This window comes from Squalius cephalus (assembly GCF_949319135.1).
Source record: "Squalius cephalus genome assembly, chromosome: 8".
Lineage (NCBI taxonomy): Eukaryota > Metazoa > Chordata > Actinopteri > Cypriniformes > Leuciscidae > Squalius > Squalius cephalus.
The window spans coordinates 497,501-512,224 of record NC_137129.1 but is presented as its reverse complement, the minus strand read 5'-3'; the positions used below and the strand labels follow the sequence as shown (position 1 = coordinate 512,224).

The 14,724-nt window shown below is 42.3% G+C and overlaps 1 protein-coding gene across 1 annotated transcript in view; it reads left to right on the top strand.

The window, feature by feature from the left end:
- The first annotated feature begins 1,178 nt into the window (after window positions 1-1,178).
- Window positions 1,179-14,724, top strand: part of anxa14 (annexin A14) — a 16,019-nt gene continuing 2,473 nt past the window's right edge. Inside the window, exons 1-11 of the mRNA XM_079877901.1 lie at window positions 1,179-1,578; window positions 2,102-2,171; window positions 2,742-2,844; window positions 2,942-3,030; window positions 10,080-10,193; window positions 11,472-11,562; window positions 12,321-12,400; window positions 12,523-12,561; window positions 13,027-13,117; window positions 13,840-13,947; window positions 14,027-14,082. Of these exons, the coding sequence (XP_079734027.1) occupies window positions 2,130-2,171; window positions 2,742-2,844; window positions 2,942-3,030; window positions 10,080-10,193; window positions 11,472-11,562; window positions 12,321-12,400; window positions 12,523-12,561; window positions 13,027-13,117; window positions 13,840-13,947; window positions 14,027-14,082 (813 nt within the window). The 5' untranslated portion in view covers window positions 1,179-1,578; window positions 2,102-2,129. The remainder of the gene's footprint in view (window positions 1,579-2,101; window positions 2,172-2,741; window positions 2,845-2,941; window positions 3,031-10,079; window positions 10,194-11,471; window positions 11,563-12,320; window positions 12,401-12,522; window positions 12,562-13,026; window positions 13,118-13,839; window positions 13,948-14,026; window positions 14,083-14,724) is intronic.

Genomic DNA, 14,724 nt, shown 5'->3' with positions numbered 1-14,724 from the left:
TCATCTCAAAGAGGCCCTAAATCTCTTTCTCTGACCTTCACCTGGACTGCTCCCTGCTGGAGGAATGATCTAACTCAACCAGAGCGGATGAGTCCGTGGACATTCTCAAGAAACGGCTGAAGACGCATCTTTTTCTGCAACACTTGATCCATTAATACTAACACTTTATCTTCTATTCTATTCTTTTTTTTTTTTTTTTTTTATAAAAAAAATTAACATGTACTGCGTTGGATTAAACTGGGAAGGGTCACAGCACTTGCAGATTGTTGCCCTACTGTTAGTTAAACTGCTTCTATTGTTCTCATTTGTAAGTCGCTTTGGATAAAAGCATCTACTAAATGAATAAATGTAAATGTACTTCAAATGTTCAGTCTAGGCTTTCTCAAGCCAACATCAGACTTTACTCATCTAGTTTCCTATAACGATTGATAAATCGTTTCAGCACCATCTGATGTAACAGAATACATATGCAGGCCCAGCCAAGAACATTTTGTTAATGTTCCTGCTACGTTATGGAAACGTTATTTCTGAATTATCAAAACGTTTTTTTTAAATGTTTTTTTTTTTGAGAGAATGTTTCTTCAAACATTATGGTAACGCTACTTTTGAAAGTTCTCTGAATGTTCGGAAGCAAGTAGTTACATTTAAATAACTAAAATGTTTCTGAAAAAGATTTCATGAATGATTTATAAATAAAGTTTTTGTGCTAATGCATTGAGAACATTATTAAAGTCCAGATAACTTTGAACAAATGTTCTATTAACATTACTGGAAGAATGTTTGTTCATGACATTGAGAGAACCTTGACACAACATTCCCTGTTCTCTGTTTAGTGCTTTTTTATTAATTTTAACTTCTCTGAGGAATCTGCACATTCTGCCAAGGGACTGTATGACGTTCTGTAGCGTTTGCTCTGAGATCAGAGATGCGATCATTCAGATTCCAGCTTGTTTGTGATGTGTAAAGATGTCTGATAATGGTTTGTGTGAATGAGAAGCATGCAGAGACCGTGACATCTCCACAAACCCAAAGCCAATGTTGTTCTTTCAGGTGGAGAATTCTCCTGATCGTTCTTGTGTTTGACTTGAGCTTATTTACACGGTCAAGTTCAGCTCTGTTGACATTAACAACACCTTCTCACATTTCTCAAATTACAACCTGTTTTACGCCGCATCTTTACCACCGACACTGTAAATCGAAACATGTCCTTTTGAATTTTCATGTGAAGAATCTTTGTGATTCAGAAAAGGTTGTTTTGGGAGGAATCTAGTCGATTGAGTCTTCCAGTTCTGCAGGTTTTTAAGGTTTTTGTGCGTATGTCCAGGTTACACCCATGATGGGATATCTGATCTGATCTAATCTGAGCCATTGAGATCTTCTATTTGGTTTGAGACGTTAGTGTTTTTTGCATCAGACGCGTCTGAGAACTACAGCGTATGGAAAGCAGGAGAGGTTTACACCTTTTAAGCCTTTTAAAACATTGAGTTTTCATCCTGCGCTATTGAGTTTGATAAGATCCAGCATCTATAAAAGAGCTGAAACTCGATCTCAGACTGAGATTCATACACACTTCAGCAGGTAAAACACCTTCAGTATTTCAGATATGAAGCCTTGTTTTCGAAAAAACAATCATCTGTTTGTGCTTAAAACAAGAACAATCTGATCTTTCAAAGGGAAAACTATATAGATTATTTTTCTGACTCCACTGACAGATATTTGTTCTAGTTTTAAGCACAAACTCACTTGATTTTTAGGATTGTTTCAGACAACAAGACTTAATATCTTCAGTTATTTTGCTTCTCCAGTAAATGTATCTTGATTTAAGAATGTTTAGATATTTGTGCTGGAAAACAAGACAGAAACACTGAGGAAGAGCATGATGTTTTGCGGTGTGGGACTGGTTTGCTGGTTTATGGGTGGGTGAAGAGGTCAACAGTGTAATAGAGATGTAATTAGAGAAATGAAAACATACCGGTATTTTTTTAAATACAAGCTCAAGAAGCATTCATCTACACATTAATGCAATGTATTAAATGATTAATTTAAATGTTAGTACATGCTAGTTAAAAACACTTTTACTCTGTGACTGTTTTTCCTCCAGACTTCATAACTTCCTTCACTGATAAGCGATGGAGAAAGAGTCAAGCTCACAGGATTCGTCTCCTCTGATGGTCAGTGTCTGTATCTGCACTCTTTTACTCTGTATCAGTTGTTGTGTCGTACTTTAGGAGCATTGTTTGTCGTGAATCATCATCTCAATACCATTTTTCCTAGAGATGCACCGATATGAAAATTTTGGCCGATAACGATAACCGATAATTCTTTATATTTTAAAGCCGATAACCGATATATTGGCTCATCTAAATCCAAATTTTTATATAATTTTTGAGAGCCTGATTACAAAAACAAAAGTTTCATCATTAAAAGCCGTGTCAAGCTCACAATTATATATTTTATCCCATTATAATTTTATGTCGCCTTTATGAAAACATGGTGCACTTTACTCTATTTTCCTTTTTTGAAGTGATTCCAATCATTTTTCAAGCAATAAACCATCATGTTGAACTGTGCGCAGCTGAAGCGTCTCAGCTGTAGGAAATAATCCATTATTTATCAAATTTAATATATCGGACAAATTTTCTTATTGGGCCGATAAAGATAACATAAAAAATTAACATATATCGGCCGATACCGATGATATATACATTTTCACCGTGTCATGTATGTTTCTCATCCCTCAGACTGAAGGCATGTGGTGGGGAACGCTGGGATCCGTTCGGCCCTTCCCGAATTTCCGTCCCGAGAGAGATGTTACCATCCTTTGCGCTGCTCTGGAGAAGAAAGGTTCTTGAATGACTATTGTGGTAGTAATTGTCCGACTGCTAGTATTCTGTCATATTTAAATGTTTTAATTTCAAACTACCATATCTTTTTGTTAAAGATGTGAGCACCATTGTGAGAATAATAACCAGTCGCAGTAATGCTCAGAGACAATCTCTGGCACGCGTCTACAAGAACGTCTCACAAATGGTAAGCAAGAAACTAATTTATCTCCAAATCACCAAAAACTAGTCCTTGTGCTTTATAGTGGCCAAATATAATAAGTGACCAAGTAATATAATACATCATAGTGGCATGCATCAGTGCCTTGAATTTGATTCGAGTGGGAATTGGCCACCAGTGCAGGTTTATGAGGAGAGGAGTGATGTGCGTCTCTTTGGCGCGATAAACACACTCTAGCTGCAGCATCTGGATCAGTTGCAGAGGTTTGACAGAGCAAGCTGGAAGACCAGCCAGGAGAGCATTACAGTAGTCCAGTCTGGAGAGAACAAGTGCTTGGACAAGGAGTGTAGCTCTGATAGGAAGGACCTGATCCTCCTAATGTTGTACAGGCAAATCTGCAGGACCGGGCAGTTCTAGCAATGTGGTCTTTTTAAAGTTCAATTGATCATCAATCACAACTCCAAGGTTCCTGGCTGACCTTGATGGAGTTATGGATGATGACACTAGCTGAATGGAGAAGTTGTGAGGTAGTGTTGGGTTGGCCGGGACCACGAGTAGCTCTGTCACCACAAGGTTTAGTTGAAGGTGGTGGTCCTTCATCCAGCCAGAAATGTCTGTCAGGCTGAGATGCGAGCAGCAACCGTTGGATCATCAGGCTGGAATGAGAGGTAGAGTTCTGTGTCATCAGAGTAGCAGTGATAGGAAAAGCCATGTTTCTGAATGACAGATCCTAGAGATGTCATGTAGATGGAGAAGAGAAGCGGTCCCAGCACTGAGCCCTGAGGCACTCCAGTAGCTAGATGATAACAGTGATGGGATAAACCATGTTTCTGAATGACAGACACTAGTGATGTCATGTAGATGGAGAAGAGAAGCGGTCCCAGCACTGAGCCCTGAGGCACTCCAGTAGCTAGATGATAACAGTGATGGGATAAACCATGTTTCTGAATGACAGACACTAGTGATGTCATGTAGATGGAGAAGAGAAGTGGTCCCAGCACTGAGCCCTGAGGCACTCCAGTAGCTAGATGATAACAGTGATGGGATAAACCATGTTTCTGAATGACAGACACTAGTGATGTCATGTAGATGGAGAAGAGAAGCGGTCCCAGCACTGAGCCCTGAGGCACTCCAGTATCTAGATGATAACAGTGATGGGATAAACCATGTTTCTGAATGACAGATCCTAGTGATGTCATGTAGATGGAGAAGAGAAGCGGTCCCAGCACTGAGCCCTGAGGCACTCCAGTAGCTAGATGATAACAGTGATAGGATAAACCATGTTTCTGAATGACAGATCCTAGAGATGTCATGTAGATGGAGAAGAGAAGCGGTCCCAGCACTGAGGCCTGAGGCACTCCAGTAGCTAGATGATAACAGTGATGGGATAAACCATGTTTCTGAATGACAGACACTAGTGATGACATGTAGATGGAGAAGAGAAGCGGTCCCAGCACTGAGCCCTGAGGCACTCCAGTAGCTAGATGATAACAGTGATGGGATAAACCATGTTTCTGAATGACAGACACTAGTGATGTCATGTAGATGGAGAAGAGGAGCGGTCCCAGCACTGAGCCCTGAGGCACTCCAGTAGCTAGATGATAACAGTGATGGGATAAACCATGTTTCTGAATGACAGACACTAGTGATGTCATGTAGATGGAGAAGAGAAGCGGTCCCAGCACTGAGCCCTGAGGCACTCCAGTAGCTAGATGATAACAGTGATGGGATAAACCATGTTTCTGAATGACAGACACTAGTGATGTCATCTAGATGGAGAAGAGGAGCGGTCCCAGCACTGAGCCCTGAGGCACTCCAGTAGCTAGATGATAACAGTGATGGGATAAACCATGTTTCTGAATGACAGACACTAGTGATGTCATGTAGATGGAGAAGAGAAGCGGTCCCAGCACTGAGCCCTGAGGCACTCCAGTAGCTAGATGATAACAGTGATGGGATAAACCATGTTTCTGAATGACAGACACTAGTGATGTCATGTAGATGGAGAAGAGAAGCGGTCCCAGCACTGAGCCCTGAGGCACTCCAGTATCTAGATGATAACAGTGATGGGATAAACCATGTTTCTGAATGACAGACACTAGTGATGACATGTAGATGGAGAAGAGAAGCGGTCCCAGCACTGAGCCCTGAGGCACTCCAGTATCTAGATGATAACAGTGATGGGATAAACCATGTTTCTGAATGACAGACACTAGTGATGACATGTAGATGGAGAAGAGAAGCGGTCCCAGCACTGAGCCCTGAGGCACTCCAGTAGCTAGATGATAACAGTGATGGGATAAACCATGTTTCTGAATGACAGATCCTAGTGATGTCATGTAGATGGAGAAGAGAAGCGGTCCCAGCACTGAGCCCTGAGGCACTCCAGTAGCTAGATGATAACAGTGATGGGATAAACCATGTTTCTGAATGACAGACACTAGTGATGTCATGTAGATGGAGAAGAGAAGCGGTCCCAGCACTGAGCCCTGAGGCACTCCAGTAGCTAGATGATAACAGTGATGGGATAAACCATGTTTCTGAATGACAGATCTAGTGATGACATGTAGATGGAGAAGAGAAGCGGTCCCAGCACTGAGCTCTGAGGCACTCCAGTAGCTAGATGATAACAGTGATGGGATAAACCATGTTTCTGAATGACAGACACTAGTGATGTCATGTAGATGGAGAAGAGAAGCGGTCCCAGCACTGAGCTCTGAGGCACTCCAGTATCTAGATGATAACAGTGATGGGATAAACCATGTTTCTGAATGACAGATCCTAGTGATGTCATGTAGATGGAGAAGAGAAGCGGTCCCAGCACTGAGCCCTGAGGCACTCCAGTAGCTAGATGATAACAGTGATGGGATAAACCATGTTTCTGAATGACAGATCCTAGTGATGTCATGTAGATGGAGAAGAGAAGCGGTCCCAGCACTGAGCCCTGAGGCACTCCAGTAGCTAGATGATAACAGTGATGGGATAAACCATGTTTCTGAATGACAGATCCTAGTGATGTCATGTAGATGGAGAAGAGAAGCGGTCCCAGCACTGAGCCCTGAGGCACTCCAGTAGCTAGATGATAACAGTGATGGGATAAACCATGTTTCTGAATGACAGATCTAGTGATGACATGTAGATGGAGAAGAGAAGCGGTCCCAGCACTGAGGCCTGAGGCACTCCAGTAGCTAGATGATAACAGTGATGGGATAAACCATGTTTCTGAATGACAGATCCTAGTGATGACATGTAGATGGAGAAGAGAAGCGGTCCCAGCACTGAGCCCTGAGGCACTCCAGTAGCTAGATGATAACAGTGATGGGATAAACCATGTTTCTGAATGACAGACACTAGTGATGTCATGTAGATGGAGAAGAGAAGCGGTCCCAGCACTGAGCCCTGAGGCACTCCAGTAGCTAGATGATAACAGTGATGGGATAAACCATGTTTCTGAATGACAGACACTAGTGATGTCATGTAGATGGAGAAGAGAAGTGGTCCCAGCACTGAGCCCTGAGGCACTCCAGTAGCTAGATGATAACAGTGATGGGATAAACCATGTTTCTGAATGACAGACACTAGTGATGTCATGTAGATGGAGAAGAGAAGCGGTCCCAGCACTGAGCCCTGAGGCACTCCAGTAGCTAGATGATAACAGTGATGGGATAAACCATGTTTCTGAATGACAGATCCTAGTGATGACATGTAGATGGAGAAGAGAAGCGGTCCCAGCACTGAGCCCTGAGGCACTCCAGTAGCTAGATGATAACAGTGATGGGATAAACCATGTTTCTGAATGACAGACACTAGTGATGTCATGTAGATGGAGAAGAGAAGCGGTCCCAGCACTGAGCCCTGAGGCACTCCAGTAGCTAGATGATAACAGTGATGGGATAAACCATGTTTCTGAATGACAGATCCTAGTGATGACATGTAGATGGAGAAGAGAAGCGGTCCCAGCACTGAGCCCTGAGGCACTCCAGTAGCTAGATGATAACAGTGATGGGATAAACCATGTTTCTGAATGACAGATCCTAGTGATGACATGTAGATGGAGAAGAGAAGCGGTCCCAGCACTGAGCCCTGAGGCACTCCAGTAGCTAGATGATAACAGTGATGGGATAAACCATGTTTCTGAATGACAGACACTAGTGATGTCATGTAGATGGAGAAGAGAAGCGGTCCCAGCACTGAGCCCTGAGGCACTCCAGTAGCTAGATGATAACAGTGATGGGATAAACCATGTTTCTGAATGACAGACACTAGTGATGTCATGTAGATGGAGAAGAGAAGCGGTCCCAGCACTGAGCCCTGAGGCACTCCAGTAGCTAGATGATAACAGTGATGGGATAAACCATGTTTCTGAATGACAGATCCTAGTGATGTCATGTAGATGGAGAAGAGAAGCGGTCCCAGCACTGAGCCCTGAGGCACTCCAGTAGCTAGATGATAACAGTGATGGGATAAACCATGTTTCTGAATGACAGACACTAGTGATGTCATGTAGATGGAGAAGAGAAGCGGTCCCAGCACTGAGGCCTGAGGCACTCCAGTAGCTAGATGATAACAGTGATGGGATAAACCATGTTTCTGAATGACAGATCCTAGTGATGACATGTAGATGGAGAAGAGAAGCGGTCCCAGCACTGAGCCCTGAGGCACTCCAGTAGCTAGATGATAACAGTGATGGGATAAACCATGTTTCTGAATGACAGACACTAGTGATGACATGTAGATGGAGAAGAGAAGCGGTCCCAGCACTGAGGCCTGAGGCACTCCAGTAGCTAGATGATAACAGTGATGGGATAAACCATGTTTCTGAATGACAGACACTAGTGATGACATGTAGATGGAGAAGAGAAGCGGTCCCAGCACTGAGCCCTGAGGCACTCCAGTAGCTAGATGATAACAGTGATGGGATAAACCATGTTTCTGAATGACAGATCTAGTGATGACATGTAGATGGAGAAGAGAAGCGGTCCCAGCACTGAGCCCTGAGGCACTCCAGTAGCTAGATGATCACAGTGATGGGATAAACCATGTTTCTGAATGACAGATCCTAGTGATGACATGTAGATGGAGAAGAGAAGCGGTCCCAGCACTGAGCCCTGAGGCACTCCAGTAGCTAGATGATAACAGTGATGGGATAAACCATGTTTCTGAATGACAGATCCTAGTGATGACATGTAGATGGAGAAGAGAAGCGGTCCCAGCACTGAGCCCTGAGGCACTCCAGTAGCTAGATGATAACAGTGATGGGATAAACCATGTTTCTGAATGACAGACACTAGTGATGACATGTAGATGGAGAAGAGAAGCGGTCCCAGCACTGAGCCCTGAGGCACTCCAGTAGCTAGATGATAACAGTGATGGGATAAACCATGTTTCTGAATGACAGATCCTAGTGATGACATGTAGATGGAGAAGAGAAGCGGTCCCAGCACTGAGCCCTGAGGCACTCCAGTAGCTAGATGATAACAGTGATGGGATAAACCATGTTTCTGAATGACAGACACTAGTGATGACATGTAGATGGAGAAGAGAAGCGGTCCCAGCACTGAGCCCTGAGGCACTCCAGTAGCTAGATGATAACAGTGATGGGATAAACCATGTTTCTGAATGACAGATCTAGTGATGACATGTAGATGGAGAAGAGAAGCGGTCCCAGCACTGAGCCCTGAGGCACTCCAGTAGCTAGATGATAACAGTGATGGGATAAACCATGTTTCTGAATGACAGACACTAGTGATGACATGTAGATGGAGAAGAGAAGCGGTCCCAGCACTGAGCCCTGAGGCACTCCAGTAGCTAGATGATAACAGTGATGGGATAAACCATGTTTCTGAATGACAGATCCTAGTGATGTCATGTAGATGGAGAAGAGAAGCGGTCCCAGCACTGAGCCCTGAGGCACTCCAGTAGCTAGATGATAACAGTGATGGGATAAACCATGTTTCTGAATGACAGACACTAGTGATGTCATGTAGATGGAGAAGAGAAGCGGTCCCAGCACTGAGGCCTGAGGCACTCCAGTAGCTAGATGATAACAGTGATGGGATAAACCATGTTTCTGAATGACAGACACTAGTGATGTCATGTAGATGGAGAAGAGAAGCGGTCCCAGCACTGAGCCCTGAGGCACTCCAGTAGCTAGATGATAACAGTGATGGGATAAACCATGTTTCTGAATGACAGATCTAGTGATGACATGTAGATGGAGAAGAGAAGCGGTCCCAGCACTGAGCCCTGAGGCACTCCAGTAGCTAGATGATAACAGTGATGGGATAAACCATGTTTCTGAATGACAGACACTAGTGATGACATGTAGATGGAGAAGAGAAGCGGTCCCAGCACTGAGGCCTGAGGCACTCCAGTAGCTAGATGATAACAGTGATGGGATAAACCATGTTTCTGAATGACAGATCCTAGAGATGACATGTAGATGGAGAAGAGAAGCGGTCCCAGCACTGAGCCCTGAGGCACTCCAGTAGCTAGATGTTGGGTCTTAGACACCTCACCCCTCTACGACACCCTGAAGAACCCACTGAGAGGGAAGACCTGAACCAGTGTAGTGGAGGTGTGCAGTGGAGTGACCAAAGGTCAGTGGAGCAGTAGCACATGTAAATAAGGTCAAATTGGTTTCCTGATCTGTGAGTAGCCGCAGTAGACACTTGCTTGAGGTCAAATGAGGCGAGCAGAGTGTGGAAATCAGCAGCCTGAGGTTTTTCTAGGTGGATGTTGAGGTCTCCAAGGACTACAAGAGGAGTACCATCCTCAGGGAGGGATGAGAGTAGCACATCCAACTCCTCCAAGAAAGTGCCTAGTTGACCTGGATGACGACAAACCACAACAAAATGGATTTTAAAAGGACTGGTAATTGCTTTGGGATGTCTCTGAGGATATGGTTTAGGTTTAGGGAACAGAACATTTTATTAACTCTGTGTAAAATCAATTGAAGTCAATGGATAATCCCCATAAAGACTATACGAAATTCATATCATGAGGAGTAGGAAAAATGTGTGTGTGTGTGTGTGTGTGTGTGTGTGTGTGTGTGTGTGTGTGTGTCTGTGTTACAGGAACTGCAGGCGAGTCTGAAGAAAGTTCTTTCCGGTGATCTGCAGTCTCTGATACTCGGTCTGATGATGATCCCGGAGCAGTTTGAGGCCCATCGCTTGCGCAAAGCCATGGAGGTTGAGCATTAATAGTGCCAGTGTGTGTGTGTGTGTGTGTGTGTGTGTGTGTGTGTGTGTGTGTGTGTGTGTGTGTGTGTGTGTGTGTGTGTGTGTGTGTGTGTATGTGTGTGTTTGATCACTATACATTTAACTACAGATCCACATCCATTCAGACTGTGTGTGTGTGTGTGTGTGTGTGTGTGTGTGTGTGTGTGTGTGTGTGTGTGTGTGTGTGTTGATCGTTATACAGGTGCTGGTCATAAAATTAGAATATCATCAAAAAGTTGATTTATTTCAGTAATTCCATTAAAAAAGTGAAACTTGTATATTATATAGACTCATTACATGCAAAGTGAGATATCTCAAGCCTTTATTTGTTATAATTTTGATGATTATGGCTTACAGCTTATGAAAACCACAAAATCAAAATCTCAGAAAATTAGAATATTACATGAAATCACACAGTAATTACACAGTGATACCATGGTCATTGAACCAGGTTTTGGTTATTTTGGCAGTGTGGGCCGGTGCAAATCCTGCTGGAAAATGAAGTCAGCGTCTCCATAAAGCTTGTGTGCTGAAGGAAGCATGAAGTGCTCTGGAGATGTCCTGGTAGACGGCTGCGTTGAGTGGACAGCACAGTGGACCAACACCAGCCGATGACATGGCTCCCCAAACCAACACAGACTGTGGAAACTTCACACTGGACTTCAAGCATCTTGGATTGTGTGCCTCTCCATTCTTCCTCCAGACTCTGGGACCTTGGTTTCCAAATGAGATGCAAAATTTGCTCTCATCAGAAAAGAGGACTTTGGTCCACTGTGCTTTATTAAATCCAGAGTCCACGCAGCCGTCCACCAGGACATTTCCAGAGCACTTCATGATTCCTTCATTTTCCAGCAGGATTTGCACCGGCCCACACTGCCAAAAGAACCAAAACCTGGTTCAATGACCATGGTATCACTGTGTAATTACTGTGTGATTTCATGTAATATTCTAATTTTCTGAGATTTTGATTTTGTGGTTTTCATAAGCTGTAAGCCATAATCATCAAAATTATAACAAATAAAGGCTTGAGATATCTCACTTTGCATGTAATGAGTCTATATAATATACAAGTTTCACTTTTTTAACGGAATTACTGAAATAAATTTCACTTTTTTAACGGAATTACTGAAATAAATCAACTTTTTGATGATATTCTAATTTTATGACCAGCACCTGTACATTTAACTACAGATCCACATCCATTCAGACTGTCTCTGTGCGTGTGTGTGTGTGTGTGTGTGTGTTTAGGGTGCTGGTACAGATGAAGAAACTCTTTTAGAGGTGTTGTGCAGCAGGACACCACAGCAGCTCTCCGACATCAAGACCACATACAATCAAGGTGCTTTAAGAACAATTTACAAAAACATAATGAATGCAATTAAAAGTCTTGTCTATTATTATTGGTGGTTTTCACAGTCAAACCACAAGAATGCTTTGAATGGAATTGACATTTTGAGAAAACTGATAATTGTCATTTTTTTAATATATTTGTATGAGGTAATAAACTTTCCATTCAAAATATTGGGGTCAGATAGATTTTTTTTTTAAATTCTTCTGCTCACCAATGCTTCATTTATTTGAATGAAAATACAGTAAAAACAGTGAAATATTATTAAAATGTAAATCAGCTGTTTTCTACAGTAAAGTGTAATTTATTCCTGTGATCAAAGCTGAATTTTCAGCATCATTACTCCAGTCTTCAGTGTCACATGATCCTTCAGAAATCACTCTAATATGATGATTTGATGCTCAAGAAACATTTATGATTATTATCAGTGTTGAAAACAGTTGTGTTGCTTCTGATTTCTGTGGAAACTGTCATACATTTTATTTTTCAGGATTATTTGATGAATAGAAAGTTCAAAAGAGCAGCATTTATTTTGAAGTAGAACTTTTTTGTAACATTATTTTTACTGTCACTTTTGATCAATCCATTTTAATAAAGGTATTAATTAGTTTTAAAAATAAATCTTACTGACCACAAACTTTTAGTTTAGTAGTGCATTTCCCTAAAACATTCCATTCAATAAGAGCTGATAATTGCATAGCTTTTTTGTTAGTCTGAGTTTGAATGTTTCATCATTGTGACTTTAACAGAGTTCAAGCGGGATTTGGAGAAAGACTTGATCAGTGAATCCAGTGGAGATTTCGGCAAGCTCATTGTGGCGCTGTTGAAGGTGACTCACACTGTTAAACATTTACAACAAAACCTATTTCAATGTGTAGATAAATCATCACTATATCAACATCCCGTTTTATGGTCTGTGCAAGTAATGATGTTCACTCTGTCCTTTTTCAGAAAGAGAATGGGCCAGGAGTTATTGACCAGGACACAGCCGTGAGTTCATGTATTATCAGATCCATCAGATTCCTCAGTTTGGGCTGAAACGTTCCTTTCAGGCGCTGCATTCCCATTGTCAGGTCATATTCTGAGATGGAGCTGATAAAGGTTTAACTATCAAACCTGTGATGTTGACTTTGCTTTGTTTGATCCGCTTCACTGTGTCTGATGACCTCTAGGTGACCTCTAGGTGACCTCAGAGACAGGATTCAGATTGTTGAAATCTCAGCTCAGTTCACAGGGTGACCGATATCAGTTTTCTAGAAGAACAGGATTATTCTTCTCACTGCACTGATAGACATTTGTTCTTGTTTTAAGCTCAAACTCACTTCATTTTCATGATTTTTGTGTGTTTCTCCAGTAAATGTCTCTTGATTTAAGAATGTTTGGATATTTGTGCTGGAAAATGAGACAGAAACACTGAGGAAGAGCCTCGGTTTATTACTGTATGTTGTTTTACAGACTTTATCTGAGGAGCTGAAAAACAAGAAACCTTCAGCTGATGTTTGGATCCAAATCCTCACCACGAGACACCCGGATCATCTCAGAATCGGTACGTTTCGACTGTGTGAGTGTGTGTGTGTGTGTGTGTGTGTGTGTGTGTGTGTGTGTGTGTGTGTGTGTGTGTGTGTGTGTGTGTGTGTTCTGGTCTAGCTGTGGAAAATGTCTCCAGAAGAAGATATATCTGGAAAACCGTTGCTTTTCAATATTTGATCGAAAGGAAAAGACAGTAAATAATGCCTTTACTCTACAAATGTAAATGTGAAAGATTAGTATTAAGTCAAGTCAAGTCAAGTCAAGTTTATTTATATAGCGCTTTTCACAACGTAGGTTGTATCAAAGCAGCTTCACAGTATTAAATTAAAACAATATATCAATGTTTGTTTCTAGTGGAACGTCCACGTTTGGTAATGCTGATCAATAGTATCGTTGATTGATTAATTAAATTAAATATCCCCAAATATCCCCAACTGAGCAAGCCAAAGGCAACAGTGGCAGTATTAGTGAAGATGCCTTGAGTCATGTATTAAACAGATGTTCTGCATACAGTATAAAGGCCTTTATATTTCTACATTTGACATCTGATACTCTTGATTAGATTATAATTATCAGTTTCAGTTGTTCAGTTTAGCATCAGTCATTGCTGGCAGTCGTGTGTTTCTCGTGTCCTTGATACAGTAAAGCTGCAGATCCTCGTAACATAGGAACAGTTGGATACTTGTAAGGTTGACGACAACAAGTGTGTGTGATGCGAGTGTGTGTATCTGTGCTCAGTGCTGGAAGAGCTGGAGTTGGAGAGAGGACAGACCCTGGAAGAGGCTTTAGACGGACATTTTAAAGGACTTCAGTCTGGAGATCTGAGGAAAGGCCTGAAGACACTCGGTAAAGCCACTTTACGTGTGCATTAATGTGGGATAAGCAGAAGTCCACCATGCGATTTATCACTTTCTTCTCTCGTCAGTGCGATGTTTACAGAACCAGCCTCTGTTCTTGGCTCAGCGGATCCAAACTATGAAAGTAAGCTTTTTATTTCGGAAATATCTTTATAAATGTCATTTCAGACTCTTTTGATGCTGTTGCCAGGTTTGTGTGTGTGATCAGGTTTTGCCAACATTGTGTGCAACAAATATCCCAATAAAGACCTAAAATCGCCTAGTAAAACACAGAAAGGTTTTTGTGAGAATAGAAAATATCATTGGCTAACCCTAACCCTGACCCTGACCCTGACCCTAACCCTAACCCTGACCCTGACCCTGATCCTGACCCTGACCCCGACCCTAAACCTGACCCTGACACTGACCCTGACCCTGACCCTGATCCTGACCCCGACCTCAACCCCGACCCCGACCCCAAACCTGACCCTGACACTGACCCTGATCCTGACCCTAACGCTAACCCTGACCCTAACCCTAACCCTGACCCTCACCAGTAGACTGAGAGACTCCTGAACACATCACACACACCTCACACACCCTTGCACTGCACTTTATTAAAATGTTTATGTTATTTATGTATATTGTTAATTATGCGTATACCGTGTTGTTATACTGCCGTGTAACAGAGGCTTGCACCTGAGAATTTCACCGTCACACTCTTGTGTAAAAGATGTGTGACAGTAAAGAGAAAAATATGAATAAAAACAAGTCAATGAAAACTTGT